Source organism: Zosterops lateralis, assembly GCF_965231275.1.
Source record: "Zosterops lateralis genome assembly, chromosome: 1".
Lineage (NCBI taxonomy): Eukaryota > Metazoa > Chordata > Aves > Passeriformes > Zosteropidae > Zosterops > Zosterops lateralis.
In genome coordinates this window covers 63,676,596-63,696,993 of record NC_139762.1, presented here as the reverse complement: position 1 = coordinate 63,696,993, position 20,398 = coordinate 63,676,596, and the positions used below count along the sequence as shown (strand labels likewise).

Genomic DNA, 20,398 nt, shown 5'->3' with positions numbered 1-20,398 from the left:
AATGAATGTGTTGTCATGGCTCCTGTTTTCTAACACCTCGTGTAGGACAGGGTCCAGCTGTGATTTTGTTTTCTTTTCATAGCTGTTTTGTTTTGTTTTGTTTTGGGGGTTTTTTTTGGGGTGGGTTTTTTTTTGGTGTTTTTTTTTTTTGTTTTTTTTTTTTGGTTTGGTTTTTTCTTTTTTTTTTCTTTTTTTTTTCTTTTTTCTGTGTGTTTGTTTTGTTGTTTTGGTTCCTGTTCTAGGTTTTTAGAGGGGAGGTGAGGAGAAGGGAACTGTAGCAGAGGTGTGTGTCAAACATGGGGTGCGTGTGTGTGCGCATGTGTGTGTGTGTGTGTGTGCCAGCCCCCAGGGCGGGATGGCCGCTCTCTGGTGGGTTGGTGATGAGGTTTCCTCACCCCAGGTGGATGCTGAGGACACAACCCTTGGGTGTGTTACTGAAAAGGATCAGACAGTCTCTGATGTTTTCAACAACAAGCCAACTCTTACTCAAGGCTCTACTATACATATATATATATATATATATATATATTTGTGTGTGTGTATATGTATATATATATTTTTCCCCCATGGGGTCTGACTGCACTGATTTTTATTCCTGAAGCAAACTGCCACACCACATTTCCTTTCTGCTTGCTAGTGCAGTTCCATTGCCTGGAGTCAGCGACGGTGAGGCTGCAGGGACTCTCGCGCCGTGGCCCTGCGGAGTTTCCCGTGAGGGCGGGGTGGGTGCGTGCGTGTGGCGTGGGTGTGCGTGGGTGTGCGAGGAGCCTCTGGCTCTGCGGATGCGCCTGGCTCGGGCTCACTCCTGTTTCTGTGCAGTGTTAGACAAATCGACCGGGTTACGCCATTGACATTTGCTTCCACAAGGTAGACGCAGACTGCCCCTTTGAGATCACAGGCATCCATCGTTTGCAGTTAGGTTGCAAATCTTTGTCTTTAACTCTAGTACTGGTTTTAGTTCATGGTTATGGACAACTGGTGCCACTTCTTTCAAATTGCGGTGTGTGACACAGGAATCCGCTGTTGAAGATGAACCTAGAATGTCTTTAAGCACTTAAAATGCTGTTCACACTTTATTGCTGAGCATCCTGGTCTAACACTCAGTACGTACTGTATATCACTTTAATCTGCTCGAAAAGCAACAACAACAAACAAACAAATCTCTTCAACACTGTAACTACATGCAACTATGTAAAGTTTTCTCACAGGCAAGATGCTGAAAGTTTTAATGTGGTTTCAAAGGGATGAATGTGAATTATTGAACTAGTATGTGACAGTCATTGTCCACAAAGGACTACTTAATAGGAGGCACTTTTTAAACTTTAATGCTTGAGAAAGAGTTAAAGGCATATGTGAGCTGACATAATAAAAAAAAAATAAGAGAAAGGAAAAAGGAAAGAGGAAAAAAAATCATTGTCCAGTGTTTTTGAAAAAGATGGACTTTAAAGAATCTTGCAATTTGCACATCTTGAGTTTATCATTTGTGTGGTATTCCTGCAGTTTTTACCTAATAATGTTGTGGGGTGGGGGGGGGTCTGAAAGAGCATAAACAAATGTAGCAATGACTCACTAACCTGCCTACGCTCTAGGCCATTTCATAGGGTTACGTTCCTTTCAGAGTTCATTTTCGGTCTTTCTACCGTATCGGCCACACAGAACCAGGTCCTACCGGGACACCTCTGAGAATTTTTCTTCAGACTTGCTGAGAGAGTTTTCCAGAAAAAAAGAAAAACATTTCTATAAGTAAGCAATGTGTTTGTTTGTTTTGAAAACAAACCTATTGTTATTTTATTTTTATTATTATTATTTGTTATTTTAATTGCATCATTTTCCTTTGGAAAGGCGACATTTCAAGAGTTTGGTACAAACCAAGTAGGAGCGGGAGGATTCACGCGTTCAGTCTTTTCTTTCCCCAGGTAGGGCCGGATCCTCTGAGGTGCTGTGCACCCAGCCTCCTGCATGAGCCTGGAGGAGGCACGAGTATGAAGTATGCTGGGGCTCAGTGCTAAAGCCTGTCGCTGCCTCTTGAAAGATCCCAGTGGGATTTCAGTGGGATCGTGCTCAGGCCCTCCGTGAGCAAGCGTTCGTGTCGTCGTTTTTGGTTGGAGAGTTCACATCCTTCAGGTAGTTTTGAAGAAGCTGTACTCACAGGGAGAACAGGAAATCAAAGTCTGTCATTAGAAACACAGAAACCTAAAGTGAACAAATTTATTTAAAGTCTTGTTTTCCCTCTCCCCTGAAATACAGTGCTTTTCTTTAAGAGAAGAAATGTTAACCCCAAACCCCATCTTTGACTCTTGTTACTTGTTACTTGAAATTTAGCTCACACCAGACCTAATTGTTTTTATACCATATTCTGGGGTGCACCAAAAAGTTGAAATATGTTTAAAATAGCTTGAAACTTTTTTTGAATTTTCTTGAATTTTATTAACCTCTCGGCAGGCTACCAAATAGCTGAGTGGGTTTCTTCTCACAATCACACAGCTTAGTTAGTGCTTATTTGTTAATATTTCTGCTCAGAGAAGTTGCTTAATCTTCCATATACTCTGCTCAGGGCACTTGCAATTTATTGTTTTGTTTTGTTTCTTGTTTTTTTTTTAAGCTTTGATGGTTAAAGAATAGAAAGAATTACAGATTTTAGTTCACAGTCGTACCACTATTTCTGTACTTCACGTGTACTTGGGAAAAAAGAAATCTCAAGTAAAACCATACACATACACATTTGTGGTTAATAAGGAAGCAGGGGCTGTTAAACTGACTGGATCTATTCAACTAACACTAAAAAAATAAAAAAATAATAATAATAAAAAATGCATTTGGAGCAATAGGAATGTATTAGTTCTGTGCTTGTATTTCAGACTGAGGAATTCTGAAATAACTGGTTCTTTCCAAACAATTGTCCCCTTCCATGCTTTAGCTTTTGTAGGATGTGCAATACTTTACGTGCCAACTTAGATTCACCTGTGTGGTGTTAGCTAGATCTCATACCCAATTCTGATTTCCCCTGGTTTTGTCACTTTTTAATTCTTTCTTTTAACCTTTCTCCCTGCCCCCCACCCCCATTAATAAGTCCCTCCCTGTCCTCGCCCCTCCAAAAAACCCACTCCATATTAAGGGTAGAAGATCCCTTGCCCCGGGAAACACAAACCCATTTCGTATTTGTTGTTTAAAGAGATCCAGGAAGAAAAAAAAAGCAAAAAAAAAAAAAAAAAAAAAGAGAAGTATTCATGTCTTCATGGCATCCAGGCAGAGGGTGGCCCTCAACCATGTGGCTGAGTGCCACTTTCTGCCTGGACACATGCACACAGGAGCTGGCTCCCACTGGGGCCAAGTCCTTTGCAAGGTGGGGCTTTGCCTCTCCCTCTGGCACTGAGCATCCCTTGTGGTGCAGCCCCAGGCCCGGGAGTGCCATCGATCCCAGGGCAGGTGCAGAACACCACTCCCAAGCATGGGGATGTTGAGGTGAAGCCAAAGGAGGAGGCTCAGCCTCTGCTCTGCATGGCGGCTGCTTTGCAATAGTAACTAACAGCAGTTTTCTTTTTGTCTGTTTGTTTCTTTCCTTTTGTAGCAGGCCTCTTTAGTTTACAACAAAATGCATACAATCACCAAGAAATTAGTCAGGGCAAAGAAAAATAAAACAAGAACCTCTTTATAGGGATTTCTAAAAAAAAAATCTATTTGTCTGTCTATCTGTCTGTCTATCTATCTATCTATCTATCTATCTATCTATCTATCTATCTCTCATCTATCTATCTATATATCTATATATATAAAGTGACTGTTCCTTATAGTGTTTAACTTTGGCATTGTTTCAGTTTGTCTGGGCCACATCATGGGGAATTTGAGTTTGATGTCACTTACCTCGAGTCCTCTGGTCGAGACCCGAATCGGAGTCGCTGTTGACCTATTTTACCATTTTGTACCTTGCCCTTAGGCTTGCTTTCCCTCGAAGATGCAGACCTCGGGAGGAGGGGAGGGACACACGTTCCTTTTTTCATTCCTTTCATTCCTTCGTCCCACTGTCGCTTCGTTTGACCTGTCGTTCCCGTCATTTTCTCAGCATGGGGAAGTGACATCACTACTCTTGTTTCCCTTAAATCAAGGAACATTTAGAAACCTTTCACACCTTTTACTCAGGGATGGGGCTGGCGTATGTGTGGTACACTGATGTGACCAGAAGCAGCACTTTTACTGCTCCGGAGTAGGGATGTACAATGTTGCAGACAAGTTTGGATTTCCTGCATCTCATGGTTTAAACTTTGTAGATCTCACTTAGATTGCAATACAAAAGCAGCAGGCTCAGCATGAACTGTAGCTGTTGGTTATCATGAAAATACACTCTCTGCAGAGATATTACTTTAAAGTGTGTTGCCAGTAGCAAAAAGGAAAGGGTGAAATTCTGTTAATTCTTGCAACTGCTTAAAAAAAAAAAAAAGCCTGTGTCAAGGAGAGTGAATTCTCAATCTTTTTTAAACACTAATAGTGTTGTTTCAGAGTGGCTCTTGGTGCAATGCTCTGTGTGTCATGGGACTCAGTTCTGCAAACACTTATACATGTCCCCATGGGAGGTCTGGGCTGGCCAGCAAAGGCTGCTCAGGGGCTTGCTGTAAAGCACATGTATAAATCTTTGTGAAATTGAAGGGTGGTTCAATCAGGGCCAGATCCTAACCTTAATTCGACAGCTGGAAAAATGCTGGGGTTCACCAGGGCAGAAGCCTTGGGCAGGTGGAGGGGATTTGGCCCATTGAAACATTTCTGCTGTCCCAGAAACTTGACAAATGGCAGAATGGGATATCACTCTTACAGTTTCCATTTCTTCCCTCCCCATCCTCACAAGTAGCAGCAGAGTCCGCTGTGGGCTCTGGCCAGTGCTAATGTGAACAGCAAGGGGAATGAACATACCACCAGAGTGGAGGCAGTAATTTCCTTTCCTCTGGTTTTTTCAACCCTCCCACTCCCCCAAATCCTGTAATACATAGCAAAATGAGAATTTGTTGATGCAGATATGCATATGTGCACACACACCCCCAGGCAGAAGTGTCTGTTTGCACACAAAGAAGTTATGTGTGCATTTTTTTTTTACGTGTATGCCTACATGTCCACTTGATTCCCTGTCCTGAGGACAGCCTTGCTTTGTGCCCATAGGGAAATTCCAAACGCGTTGCACACCTCTACTCCAGAGTTCAATTTCTTTTACATAGACGACCTCGCTTCAGATGTGTTACCTTTACTGATAGGATCTTTTCTTGTAGCACTATACCTTGTGGGAATATTTTTTGATGTAAACCTAATTTGAGAAGCTTATTAAAAATAGAAACTTTTTTTGAAGCACTCACATTGAGGAGTACAGGTAATGTTTTAAAAAATTGCACAAAAGAAAAATGAATGTTGGAATGATTCATTCAGTGTTTGAAAAAGAGATGGCTCTGTTTGAACAGTGAGTTTCATACCTTGTTTGTAAAAAAAAAAAAGTTTTTAAATACAAAAGCAGAGAAAGGTTGAAAGTTACATGTTTTTTGTATATAGAAAATGTCATGTCTAGATGATCTGATTTGTATTGGCTCTGGCCAGGAAGAATTATTACTTAAAAGGCTCTTAAAGAACAACTGTGCTTAATTTTCTGTTCGTATTACATGGGTCCCATTTCTGGGGAATGGAGTCACACTGTTTATTCCTGTGCTGAAAATACACCTTGGAGCAGCAAGTCTTGAGTGCAGCTACTAGGCACTTCGAAGGGTGGCTACTGTGCAAAACTAGAGTCTCACTCTCCAGTTGTATTTTGGCTTTAAGTCTCTTCCTCCTGCGCTGAGGGAGCCCCTGGCAGCCCAGAGGTCAAAGCTGGTTTTGAGGGAGGCCTGGGCCGTGCCCTGGGCAGGCGTGGCCCGGCTGGCCCCAGTGTGGGGACCCTGCTGGTGCTGGCAGCCCTCGGGTTGAGAGCTGCTGCTGGCTGAGCACAACCTGCATAGTTTCCGCCTGAGGTCTTTTGGTCCCATTTTTTTTCCTCTCTGGGGATGCTGTTCCAAGTTTTTTCAGCACTTCCTGTTCCAGATGGAATCCAAAGAGTACAAGCCTGAGCTAGAAGTGCTTGTAACAAGGTATGCTTGCCCAGCACTAGCAGTAGAATGGTACCCAAGGTGGCCCGGCCTTCCAGCCCCTGTCACTGCCCCTCTCCCCCACCACTGCTGCCAGAGCGCCGGGAGCAGCCGGTCACACAGAGCACGGTTCCAGTGATGGTCTTGACCGATGATGGCAAGACTGATGTTTTTCAGAACCAAAAGGAGAGGATCCCGAAACAGTTTCTGAAGAGAGAATCCTTTTCCTGTCCAAAGATTGAGCTGGGCAGCTGGGAGCTGGTGGCAGGGTGGAGAGAGCAAAGTTTCAGGCTGCTCCCATCCCCCTCCCTAGAGGTGACCCGAGCTTCGGCTCCCGGAGTGGGAATTCTCGCCCTGTGCAAGTGACCCCTGGGTGCTCAGAAACCAGCCCCAGTTGTTACAGTGAAGTGCATTCAGCCAACAGGTAGTATTTATACAATAACAGTCTCTAAGGTTTCTGTAGGTTTTTTTCTTGTTCTTAGCTGAAAGGACTCAAGTCTTCCACTGAGGATTTTATGGAGGCTTCATCCAAGGTTGTTTCTTTTCTGTTAGTTTCTGTTTTGAGCAGTTAAAGCTCCTGTGCCCTTTCCCTCGACCACGCAGTAGGTGTGCATTGGAAGTGTTTTTTGCAGCGAGCAGTCACTTGTTGAAGCTGTCCTTGCTGTACTACAGGATTGGTGATGGGCAGAAACTTCAGGGCCCAGATCCTGAGCCAGGGTGGAGCCAGGGTGGGACCACTGGCTCCACAGGCAGTGCAGGTCTGCCCCTTCACACCCGCTGGTGAGGGGATTCTACCCTGGCATTTGCTTTAAAAGTTCAGGACCCAGGTACTCTCCCGTTGAACAAGCTCTGCAGAATTCTTGTTCCAGTCCATCGGGTTTGGATCTGGGCAGCTGACGACAAAAACAGGCTGGGGGTGGCTGCAGGTGGCTTGGTCTGTGTCTTCAGCCAGGCCACCAGGCCAGGCGCTTCACAAAGTTACTAATCTGGTAAGGCATAGATGCAACTCTTCACGACAGTCAGCTAATGTTGAAACTCACTAATGTATGTATTTGCTCCTTTTTTTTTTTTTTTTTTTTTTTTTAAATAATATATTAACTTGTTGAACACTGTTCTTTTCGCAGTGTTCAAAAGTGGGGGTGGGGGAATTTCCCAACCTTTTTCAGTTTGGGTGAGCTACTGAAATCCATTTTGTACTAGCTATGTCACCACTCCCGGCAGCAGCTGGCAGCGGCGCTTGGCCGAGCCGGGGTCAGGTCCAGCCATTCAACATCAGTAGTTTTTAAAGTATTTTTTTTTTAATTGTCTGATATTACTATTACTATTGAGGGTTGTTGCAAATCACACTTCCAGTGTAGTTCCTAGTGTAGGCCCAGTAAAAGGGATACCGCAGCTTTGTGTTGGGGAGAAATTGAGCTGACATGGCCAGTACAAAGGAGAAAATAGGGAGGGAATAACGTTTTGCACCTTATTGAAAAGAGGAGAAGATTTTAAGTGCATACAGACATAGTTAAGAGCTTTTATTGTGACAGGAGAACTTTTTTCCATATGCGTGCATACTCTCTGTAATTCCAGTGTAAAATATTGTACTTGCACTAGCTTTTTTAAAACAAATATTAAAAAAATGGAAGAATTCATATTCTATTTTCTAATGGTGGTGTGTCTATTTGTAGGATACACTCGCGTCTGTTTATTGAATTTTATGGTCCCTTTCTTTGATGGTGCTTGCAGGTTTTCTAGGTAGAAATTATTTCATTATTATAATAAAACAATGTTTGATTCAAAATTTGAACAAAATTGTTTTAAAGAAATTGTCTGTATACCAGTACAAGTTTATTGTTTCAGTATACTCGTACTAATAAAATAACAGTGCCAATTGCAAACACGTGTTTTGTCTTGTATGACTTAAGGGGAGACAGCTTTCCTGGGGACATAATTTGCCCAATTTAATTCCCTGCCCCGTCCTCCCCCAGCCGTACCCTGGTAATGCATTTGAGAGCATTGGCTTTTATTTGTAATGATGCCAAAAGGTGCCCATACCCTCCTACCCATGGCCATAAAACACTCTGCAGCCCATCAGGGTGAAGCTCTTTATTGCATAACAAAAACTTGGGAGCAGTTGGGATGATCGGGCAGCGCACGCAGGGATGCCACAGCAGAGGGAAGAGGAGCAGTGCTCTCATCACCATCTCAGCAGGCCAAGCAGGGCAGCAAAACACTGAAAGCCCCATCAGCTTTTTGGCCAATGACACAGAAGCGCTTCACAGTTATCACAGGCAATGCCAGGGAGTTCTGGACTCCAAACTGCTGATCTATGTATGAAAACTTTAGCCAGCAAGCACTGGGTCAAATAAATGTTAGGGAGGGCTCACTTAAGCGCCTGGGTGACCCCAAATGATGCTAAGGCTGCAGGAGGTGGTCTGTCTTGAGTGCAGAGGTGTGCCAGCATCTACTCAAGATATACTTCAACCCAGCCGCAGAGAAGGGCTGGCCCTCTCCCACCTGCTGGCCCTGGCTGCTGCAGAGGGCAAACTGCTCTTCTTGGGCCTTGGCTTTTTTTCCCCCCTTTCTTCTACACAAAGCTAAACCTGGCACTCAAAAATGAATTTTTGGTGTAAAACTGGTATTAGCAACTGAAGAGCACCATCCCCCAGTGGGGGATGTGAGATGGTGATGAATAGACACTGTACATACAGTGGCAGAAAGCTGCAGCAACAAGTCCGTCATGAGAGTGGAGTTCAGTAGGTATAAAGTACGGAGTGCTTGGTTCAGAAAAGCTTCAAACTCTCATCATGTCCTTGACTGAAAGCACCTTGTCCCAACACAGTGGGGTTTGGCCAATAGCTGCCACATTTCTTCCATATCCCCATCCTTTCTACCCCTGCTATTGACTAGGTGAAAGAAGAGACAGGCACATTTTATATAGGAAAAGCTCCCCCAAAGGCAAACAGAGGCTTCTTCTGATCCTCCTTACAATTCTCAGTATTTACAGGGTGTCCCCTTTCTACATTCAACCCCCCACCATGCCGTAATGGAGAAGAAAGCTGCAGCAAAGCACAGTTGAAGCCCCTGCCCCATGGCCAATGGGGACTGGCTGTTCCAGTGAGCAGATGGAAATATGTTTCTTCCAGAGAATGGAGACCTGCATGGCATGTTTTGCATCTGTCAGGATGCTGGCTCAAGGCCCATCCCCTTAACAACTGCTCACACCTACAAGGAGGTGTCCACGTGCAGGGTGCACTCCTTGCAGCCACCACAGTCACTGGGGAGTGAGCAAGGCCAAGCCCTTCCCTCCCAAGGGGAGTTCTGGTAACCAGGCTCTGTGGGCAGGAGCCCACCCTCCAGAATGTGCGGCAGCAAAGGCAATCCCAAGGCAGGACTGGGAGTGCCAGGGGTGTTAGAGGTGTCCTAATGTTTCAAGAAGCCACAGGCAGACATGCACAGTAGGGATTGCTTAATGATGCAATGTCGCCCTTTTCTGCATCCCCACTTGTAGGTCTTTGGTATGTTAAACTGCACCCCTGTGGAGCCAGTGGGAACTTCAACACTGCTTTTGGGAGCTCAGCAATTGCCTGGCTGGGGGAAGGAGGCTTGGCTCTGGCCTACAGTACAGGCTGTTACACCCACAGCATTCCTCTGGACAGGATAGGGTTGGGATGTAGGGTTAGAGAAGACCTGGTTATGCAAAATCACTCAACATTAAGCATTATTATGCACTTACAAATTTCATTTCCCACAAAAGGACACCAAGTAACAAAGAACCCAGTTAGATGTGCAGGTGAGGTAGATCCACAAATGGCACATGGCATTTGTCAATGGTTGTGGTCTTGACTTGGACCATCCTGCCAGAACAAAGTGTATTCCTGGCTCTCTCTGCCTCAGTTCCTTGTGGAAGTGGCAGCAGGCTTGAGCAGGGTACAGGACCTGGAGCTAAGTGAAGATCAGGAGATCAGGGCAACGACTGCAGCACAGGAATAGGTGTTAAAGAGGGACTCAAGTGCCTTTTTTTTTTTCTTCTTTTTTTTTTCCTTTTTTTTTCTTTTTTTTTTTTTTTTCCAGCCAGTCTCAGCACTGCACATGTACAGTTGTCAATGGTAAGCACTGACATAGCTGAGGGTTATTTCTGAACAAAATTCACATATAACTGGGCGAGATGCAGACATACCACCAGTTCAGCCTTTCTGCATCTCATTTCTCTCTCCTGCTCACTTTTGGAGAGGAGAAAACGAAAGAAAACATGCTGTTTGTCAAAACAATAGTAAGACAAACTATTCAGAAAACCAAACATTTAACATCCAAACTTTATCAGTCACCATTCATGGCATCAATGTCATTCACAGCCTGAAGAATTTGGAGGACAGCTTAAGAATAGCCTGTCCCTCTCCTACTAGTCACTGATCAGAGGTATGTGCAGGAGGGGAAGGAAAGCAGGAGTAAGAATGGCCACATTTGCCACTCTTGTGGAGAGGCAGCCTCCCCTTGCCCCCAGCACCTGCCCTTTGGAAAAGAAACTGTTCTGAAGCTGCTTGGTTTGGTGTGCACATGATCTTTTAAAAAAATGTTTACAAATATATAGATTTTTATATGCATATGTATCTCTTAAATTCCACTTAGAAATGTAGCTAAAAAAAGTAGAAAAGCATCAGTGAGAGTGGGCATGACACCAGCAGAGTGCTGCACTTCCCACGTGTGAAGGCACCAGTGTGGAGACACACCTGTGGTCAGGCCTGGGCCATGGTGGCCTAACCCCACTCCTGACCGAGGTGTCCATTTGCTTCCCCCTTACATCACATAAAGAGAGGAACAGTGCTGTCCCACAGCTGTGCTGATGCAGAGAGGTCACACTGCCCCTGCTCTGGGCCTCTGGGCAGCTGAGAGTAGTAGGTGGCCCACAGTGCCTTTCTGTAGCAAAGAAGCCTGGTATTCTCTTAACATGATGCTTCCAGGCTGGAGGGAACTCTTCTGCATTCATATTCCTTTATGATATGTGAGCGGAACAAATGGTCCTTGCAGCCAGGACAAGCACAATCTGTGCTCACATCAAGGCCCTCATCCACTTCCAAAGCAGAGGAAGGGATCATCCCACAATTAAGAAGTACATCCTACGTGTTAAATGGAAGACATTGAAAATACCAGGCAATTTAGAAGATGTGCTGTGCTTTTTCTAATGAGCACAACACACTTAAAAATCACCAGGGATCAGCTTATGGCGTGGATTTGCTTCTCAGCATGGTCAATTGTACCAGTCCTTGTGATTGGCTTTTTGAGCAGTCCAGCGTATGAGTTTAATGCTAGAGTTTCTCTTTGCTATTCCTTTTCCTACAGATCACTTTTTTGCTTTTCAAAGGAAGCCTGCCTCTTTCCACAGACATCTACAGGAGGGGAAAGTAAGACTCTGAAATACTGAAGTAACATCAGCCACATTATGATCTCAGCAGCAGTTTAAAGTAAGTGGCCAAGCATTATTAATTCATTGGTGTTCACTTGTGTATCATTTATCGTATCGAGCTACTGTGGTGGTCATGTGGATGCAGCGTGCATTTCCAAATACACGTGTTTCCAAAGAAATTTTCATTATGATTTATCAATTAATTATCAGGCCATGACACTTTATTGAAGTGTCACACAGAGTCTCAAACATTATTACTGCCTTTAGACCAAATGCTTTAACTCCATTGCCTGACAGTGTCTTGCAATCAGTCAGGCTGTTCTGCCGAAAGCTCTCTCTTGCTTTACATGATGTCAAGGACTGCAAAGGAGTGGTACCACATAACCAGAAGGCAATTTGATCCCTCTGGCCTCCTCCACCTGGCCACAGACAATGCACTGCACAGCTTTTTACATCTTTGCTAAATGGATGTGAGCAGGCAAAGGAGCACGGAGGACTGCAAGAATCATCCCCCCTTGTCAAGGTTACAGTTGCTGAGTTTCAATGTCTTAAAAACCTGTTCCCAGAGAGCAGGTAAAAGTAGGAACTCAGGTAATTCAATAACTGCACTCATGATAAAGCAGGCAAGCTCTGAAAAGCGTTCACCTGAATGATCTCCTCAGATGGGGGCAGGGGGGCCAGCAGGTTTTGCTACATTCAATGTCAGCTTCTCTGAAGGGGCAAATCCATTTAACAGGGAGGTTTAAATATGAACAGCAACATCAGCCCTGTGAACTGAAGGTGACAGAGATCTGGCATTTTTTAGCATCACATGTCACCAGCAGCCAGGCCTCATCTACCATCCACCTCTGACATTTTGCAGGCTGGCAGCTGGGCCATAACATCCAATCTTTAGCAAGAAAAAAGATTAGGAGAACTTGATTTTTTATTTCTCCATGCAATTCCTTGCATCTTTTTCTCTCCCAGGCTGCAATTTCTGAAAGGTGCACTGCCAGAAAGTGGTGGTAGCTGACAGGTCAGTCTTAAAAAAGGGAATGTGTGAATGTGTGCAGGCGTTAACAGCCATGTCTGTACAAGCCAATTCCTTGTTAACTGAGGTTTCAGCAGCTATTTATCAAAGGGGGAAAAAAACAGGTGAAGAAATGTTGATTAAAAAGTAAAATAGGCACAACAATAAAAGATGAGGCTATTGCATTTTGAATCAATGGCACTGTGTTAATAGCATGACCTTCCCCTTCCAAATCCCAGCCATAGCCAATGGCTATGATATTGCTATTCTGAGAGAGAGAGGGAAGTTTGCCACTAACACAACATGGAGGAGAAAGCAAAGGAAAAGAGCAGCCCTTCCTACTCTTTTCCCCCACCCCTCCCTCCAGCACCTGAGGCCTAGGCTAGGAGAAGACCTCGTTGTGCTGCTGGGTGACCCGGATAAACGTCGTTCTCTTGCTCAGTTCCTTGAGTTTGGCAGCTCCCACGTAGGTGCAGGTGGAGCGCAGGCCCCCAAGGATGTCCAGGATGGTGGGTTCCACATCCCCTTTGTATGGTACCTCCACAGTCTTGCCCTCTGAAGCCCTGAAGAAGAGATAGAGATCCATTCACGTCTGGATGCAAAACATGAGTATGTTTAATGGAGCAATGTGGAGCTTAACTCTGCAGGCTGCAGTTTACAAACATGCCCCCAGCTTTACTGCTTGGTGCTCTCAAGCACTGAAATGCCTCAGCTCCACTCACCACCAACACTGAGAAGTAGAAGCAGACAGATCTTGTAGATGCTCCAATATCCCATGAGTTTATTTACAGATTTGCCCCTTCCTCCCCTCTACCATCTGCCTACAAGTGGAACTTCAGCTTTACTGAAAGGTAAATTTGACTGTGAGAGCTGCAAGCTTTAAAGTGTAAGGAACAGACTTTAGACTGGCCAGACTCAGAGAAATGTTGGAGCTAGTTCTCTGCAGGCACCACCCAGCACAGCTTCACAGCCCCTGGGCTCCATCCTGCGTCACTGATCAGACACAGATGGAAGTGCTCTGGCTGTCTCCTACCAGTGTGATTCTCCAGAGCTCACAGAGAGAGAGTGGGAAACCTGTTACAGAAACCTGCTGCACAGCTGTCCCTTGAAGCTAAAAGGTGATCTAGCACAATTCAGTGCCAGGCAAAAAGGCCAGAAAAATAGCAGTGCTGTGAATACTGTCAAGTGCTGGTGCATGCCAGCACAGACTGCACTGTTCCCAAAAAGCATATTTGAAGAGTTACACAAGGAAAGAATCCAGGCAAATAACTTGCACTCCTCCTCCAGCTTTCTCCAGCCCCATGTTCAGCAATCCCTCCTTTAGTGGAGACCCTTAATCAGTAGCTGATGTCACTGCACTTTAGAGTAAGCTTGTTCTGCCTGGCACACTGCCACACTTTCCTCTGGAAAGGCAAGCCTTGGGAAGGAAGGGTCTAAGACAAAGTGGAAGGAAGAGGAGACGCTTTCCTTCTGCCCTACAAAATGGGGGCAGAAATCATGGCAGTGGTCTGTCGTTCTAAATGTGGCTTTATTTGCTTCTTCTTTCAAAAAGTTTCCAGGGGATAGTACAAGAAAGGGCATGCCTGTTTGTAGGTTCCATTTGTGAATCATTAACAACAGCAACAGCTGCTAAGTGGAGGTACTTCAGTGGGAGCCTGGCTATATTTCATCCTGTTAGTTTAAATGTGAGGTCACAGCCCTAGGGAGACAATAAAGGCAAAGTGTTGATACACCATGTGAGTAAGAAGCCTGATTAATCTCCCTAGATCTGAGGTGTAATTGACTCTTTCTTGAAACTCTTAAATAAACACTGCAGTGAGTGGCCAGTGGAAGATGGATGTGCCACTGGCATCTCACAGACTGCACGGAGCTTAGCGGTCTGTTGTGTGGTCTGCACTACATGGAGTTCCCAGGCTTTTATTTTCAGCTCCAGTGCCAGCAGGAAAAGGCTGGACCCATGAAATTACATTCATGACACTGTTCCTGGCTTTTGGCCATACCCACCTCTTCCAGTCAAAGTTGGGAGGTTGAGCTCAGGCTCCAGGGAGCTTCCTGAGAGATTGTGAGAGACACTCCATGTCTGGGATTTGCAGAAAGCAGTGCAAATTCTACCACATCCTGCCACCTGAAGAGCTCTGCATGCTGTACTGGGCGAGGAGTGCAGAGTTTACTGCATTCGTGCATGACTGCCCGTTCAATTCATGCATGAGAGGTCAATTACCTGATGCACGAATGCACCATCACTTCAAATCTAAATTCTCTGTTAATTTGTGCTTGAGCATCCTGTGGGTCCTAAGTTGCATGTTGCCCCTACGAGCATGAACACTTGGTTCACTGTCCCTGCAGTGGCTATGGTGGTATTAGGAAGCTGAAGCTTGCAGGTTGCCACTTTAGGCTTTGGAGACCAATATATATACAACAGTGGTGAACACCTAATGACACAGCCCCAAAGCTCTGACTGCTAAACATTTGCTACTGCTCCTCAAAGTGTCAGCTGATGAGCTGGTGGGATGTCCTGTTGATCAAGGAGTAACCTGCAGATACTGTACTGGGGAAAACAAGCTAGAAGAGAGGTGTGAGATTAGCTCCACAGCCTTGTCCACAAGGGTAAGGGGATGAAGATTCTGATGAATATATACTAAAGCTGTGCTAACATTAACCCCAACAGTCTTGTCCCCAGAGGAAAGGGGTTTGTAAGAGATAACATGTTGCTCAGACCGAGCTGAGGAGTCATCTGGTTCCCAGGGAAGGGAATTTTACTACGTGTATGCACACACTAGTGCACTATTAACTACTGTAGTCTGGCCCAGGGGTGGAATCTGTATCCATATGGGTATATAACCAAATGTTAATCCCATTAACACAGTGCTTAGGATGGAGGAGAGACATTTACTAAGTGTACTGCTACAGTATTAATCCCTAGTGGCTGGTCCAAAGGGAAAAACGGAGTTTTTCACTTATGTACATTAAGACTGAGATGATGTCCAAAGAGTTCATATTGGATTAACATTCTAAGAGTTCCCCACTATGTGCCTTGCCGAGGAGTGACGTATAGGCCATAAATTGCTGGGCTTGCTGTGTTCCTGTGTGAGTGCCAAATTAGTTCATGCATGAGCACTGAATAAATTAATGCATGAGTGCCCAATTAATTAATGCATGAATAGCCAATAATTTTTGCATAAGCATCCAATCAGTTCATGCATGCAAGCCCAAATTATTTATGTCCAAACACTCTGTTAGTACATCCATGAGTGCCCAATGTGATGAGCACCCAGCTGACTTCTACCAGCAGCCACATGGGTGCTGTGCTGGGTAGGGTTCAGGTGACACAAGGGGCCAGTGTGACCTATGTGGGAGACGGCCATGACCTGCATCATGCCATGGTTCCACCTGGCTCCAAAAATAGTGTGAGCCACCAAGCTTTCAGTGAGTCAGAGGAGCACATGACACCTCTCCTCAAGAGTATTTATGAAACAGCAGCAGCCACTGGGAGAGAAGACACACCTGGACACACCTAAGGAGACATGCAGCTGGAGGCACCCTTGAAAGGAGGTGATCCATGCCAAAGGTGTGCACTCCCAAAGGGACTGTAGTCCCTCTGTGACTCATGCCAGAAAAGGGACAGCTGTAAAGGGCCCGCATCCTGTGGACAGCCCTCAGTGTTGACAACACATCAGTGTTTTAGTTATTGCCAAGCTGTGCTAACTAAAGTCAAGGACTTTCCTCTTTCTCATGCAACGCCACCAGCAAGTAGGCTGGGGAGCACAAGAAGCTGGGATGGGACACAGCCAGGACAGCTGACCCAAACTGGCCAAAGGGACACTCCATACCATATGGCAACATGCTCAGTATATAAACTAGAGGGAAAAGCTGGCTGAGGTCGCTACTCAGGAACTGGCTGGGCATTGGTTGGCGAGTGGTGAAAAATTGTGTATAACTTGTTTTGTATATTAATATTGCTGTTGTTATTATTACCCCTTCCCTTTCTGTCCTACTGGTCTTTATCTCAACCCATGAATTTTGCTGGTTTTTTTCCAATTCTCTGTCCCATCCCACTGGCGAGTGGAGTGAGCAAGCGCCTGTGTGGTGTTTAGCTGCCTGCTGGGATAAACCATGACAATGGATTACACGGGCTGTCACAAAAGCTGGCACACTTGGCAGAGAGCTGCATAAGCAAGTCAGCAGGAACTGCTGAGGGTTTTGCAGCTCTGACATCTCTCCTGGAGTTATGACCCAAAAGTAACCCCGTCTCAGAAAGGAAGGTGATGACAGAGCAATTGAGGCTCCCAGCAGCTGGGAAAGGTGTGCTCAGATGCTCTCAGCAGTAACTCTGACACTTGCCAGCCACTGAATAGAAAGGGAGAACGATTATGCTTCTTGCACAGGGCCCGGTCTGCGGTGCCCCTCCTGGCCAGCTGAAGGCTGCTGCATGGAGGGATGTGTACGGTGGGTGGGAATCCTGGCAGGCTGCATGGGATGAAGCACATGTGATGGTGCTCTGTCAGCCCAGCAAAATGTGGGTCAGAATAAAGGGGTCAAGCTGTCCTGGCATGAAGCAACCTTTTAAGTGGGGCATTTAAGAAATGGGGGAACTGGGGGCAGGTCTTCCAGGCTATCATTTGGGATACACAAGACAGTAAGCAGCAGCCAGCATTTGGTGCTATTCTGTCTCTGTGGCCAAAATTTCACCCTGTAGTTAATATAAAGTGCCCAAACCCAGCTTAGTAGCAGCTGTGAATTGCTGAGTGGCCACAATAGAACTGCAGTGTTCACACAAAACCCGTGAAATTTCAAAAGGGTTAACAAAACCAAACTGGCTCGAACTGAACAATACTGCATGCAGCCTCAGTCCCTGCTTGCCTTATTTCTCTTCTCCCACAAAAGAAATATAAAAATTGCCTTTCAGAAATCCCCAGCTCTGATCCATATTCCTCATGAAAGGAGGTGAAAATGTAAAAATAAGCCAATATATAAATGACATAAGATTAATGAAAGTGAGTACACAGATTAAATGGGATCAGCTTGACATATTCATTACAAAAACAATTACTCTCATGACTTTATTCCCTGCTACAGCCATCTCACCTTATCTGTCAGTTTTAATGTAACTGCTGCAGGCTCAGCTTCTCCAGACAACACATGTAATTTAGAGAAGATGAAGTTAAGTGACAAGCAGTCTGATTCTGCAGGGGACTGAGCACACTGAGCTCCCCACTGCTCGAATAATACACTGTGAGTGCTCAAGCTCTTGTAAAGACAAAACAGCTTATTTGGGTCACCAATACAGACTTACAGCTGCATTTTTAAATGCATATAAAGGAGCCCCACTGACTTGACCTGTTTGGGTCAAGTTTGGGGTATCCAGGATTTAAAATATTGACTAAGAACCTTTTTGGTTCAAGCTTGCCATCAGCTAAACTAGGAAGTTATTAAATGTCCTCTAACTTTTACTATAAGAGCAATTCAAAGAAAACTTTGTCCTGTTTCAAATCCCTCTTCAATGCCCAGCACATTTACAATGCTGGATTTAGCAGCTGCTATTTTTAAACCACAGTGACACTCATGCTGGGATAGGCCAAGGAAGAGCCCAAGGCTGGTACAGGTAGCCAGCTATGTGTCATGACTGTAGAGTGAAGATGAGTATCAGCACTTTCCTAATGAAGAGCCAAGACTCACAGATTTAATGTTTGGAGCTGTTGTATCTGGCAGGAGACTGGGAGACTCCTTCTATGCTACTTATTAGTGGCACAGAAATGAGTATCTCAACAGGGACTAAAAATTTCAGATTGTGCTCCTGCTCCCTTGCTGCTGACAAAGTTTCAGAACCTGGTCCCCAGAGAATTCTCAAACTGAGGATGCAAATCAAAATACAGCTATGGATCAAGCCGAATTTGTATAGTATTGCCCATAATGACTTCAAAAGGTCTGTCTAGACTGAGCCAAATACAGCACCTTTCTGTACATCCTTTGCTCCTACAAGGTGGGATACTTGCACCTTATCTTATTTTAAAGAGGGACCAGTGTCAATTAGTTCTCCTGCTGGCAATAAATTTTGTTACCAGATCATACACACGTAACTGGGTGGAACAGAATTTAAGAGCTGCCTTAGCTCTCATCCCCCTGGTACAGCCAGCTTTCTCAAACTCCTCCTGCAACTTTCATCAGCTCTGTGCAGGCCAAGCCCTAATGACTGTGCTGCACTGAGATCCATGCAGCATGCCTGGGCAGCTCTGTGATCTCTGCAGGGAAGCTTCCATTAACTACATGCCTGAGCAGCATCAGGCCTTTCCCACACTCCAGCTGACTCAAGCACAGGGTAGCACAGGACAGGAAATGATCATTCAGGTAAAAGGTTGCCAGCACCACCATGCAATTGGCAGCTGCCACTTTTATATTATGAGACACTTATTAGTTCTGTCCACTCAGACCCTTTGTTCAGAGGCTTTGATAACAAGACTTGTGGGGGACAAAAAAAGAAAAAAGAGCCAAACTGTACGCTGGTTTTGGGAAGTGGCACATGAACCCAAAGTGAACGAAAGTTCAGAGATATGCAAGTACATCTTTCTGGTGCATCATTTCAGCTCATCTCAGATGCAGATGGCATCTTGTGTAGCTCTTTCTTCTGCAAATAAACAGTATCATTTGAAAGCAAAAAAACTGAACAGGTTGCCCAGAGACCTGGTGGATGCCCCATGCCTGGAAACACTCAAGACCAAGCTGGACAGGGCACTGAGCAACCTGATCTAGTTGAAGATGCCCCTGCTCATTATAGAGAGGTTGGACTAGATGAACCTTAAAGGTCCCTTCCAACCCAAATGATTCTGTGATGCCACGATTTAGGCCAAAGGAGATGGCTGTAACCACTCTGAAGGAGGCTAAGTTTTACAACTCTGCACTCCACTATATGTGAATGAATGAACAATTTTATGGTGCAGACAAAAAACACCACAGGAGTCAATGTTGGGGTAGAGAACAGGAGGTGGGATCAAAGATACTTCTATCTAGTATGACATCTGTGATTGCTATCTGTCAGCTTGTGTATCTGTCAAAGCATGAATTCCATTTTGTTTAGTGGATCCCATCCTACTTTACATTCTGTGCTGTCACCTTCACAGAGCTGCAGCTCTTACCCATGGTAGCAGCTGGACATGTTGGGAAAAACCTGTATGCTGGAGTGTTTGTAGCAGATGAGACCAACAAAACCCATCAATCCTGAGTGTCTGGCTGGAACTGCAGGTAGGGTCACTGTGTCTGAGACTCTTGCAAACAGCAGTTTACCAGATGGGACCAGAGCCTGAATCTATGCCAGCAGGGAAGAGTCAAAAGGGATCCCTCAATAACCAGTGTTTACTGTAAGACAGGAGTCATTCTCTAACAAAGTATGTAAGAACCATATTGTCCAAGGAGACTGCCCCTCTTAAAACACACAGGTTTTCTGATGTCATCTGCTTTTCTAAAAAGTCAAAATTCTCAGCACTTTCCAGAGTAAAATAGCAATGGACAACAGATTCCTTTGCAAAATCTTCCTTTCCTCTCCCCTGAGGATTTAGCTCAAAAACTAAGCTTCTGCATTCTGTATTATTTGAGGCTACTCTGGTGCTCCGTTACCAAAAGAGGGGTGGGAAAACTGTACAGCAGGCTTCTGCTGCCTAAGAAGACTGCCCAACAAATGCAGAAGGCAGTCCCAGAGCTGCTGCTGGTGACTGAGTGCTTTGGAGGTCCTGGGCCCTCATCTCCTTACTGGGGAAACCCCAGCTGAGCTGCACCAGCTCACCAGCACCCACTTTCTGCAGGCAGAAGGGACCATGTGGGTTAGCTGGGAATCCCTACACCAACAAGACACCCAGTGTGGACAAACAGAGGGACAGAAACTGTGGCCTGGTATGCCATGTTCCAGCATTTAGTTCA

The 20,398-nt window shown here is 45.1% G+C and overlaps 1 protein-coding gene across 1 annotated transcript in view; it reads right to left on the bottom strand.

Moving 5' to 3' along the window:
- Positions 1 to 85: 85 nt before the first annotated feature.
- The window catches only part of GMPR (guanosine monophosphate reductase), a 49,370-nt gene continuing 29,057 nt past the window's right edge, over positions 86 to 20,398 (bottom strand). The window contains exon 9 of the mRNA XM_083856614.1: positions 86 to 13,053. Within this exon, the coding sequence (XP_083712740.1) occupies positions 12,873 to 13,053 (181 nt within the window). The 3' untranslated portion in view covers positions 86 to 12,872. The remainder of the gene's footprint in view (positions 13,054 to 20,398) is intronic.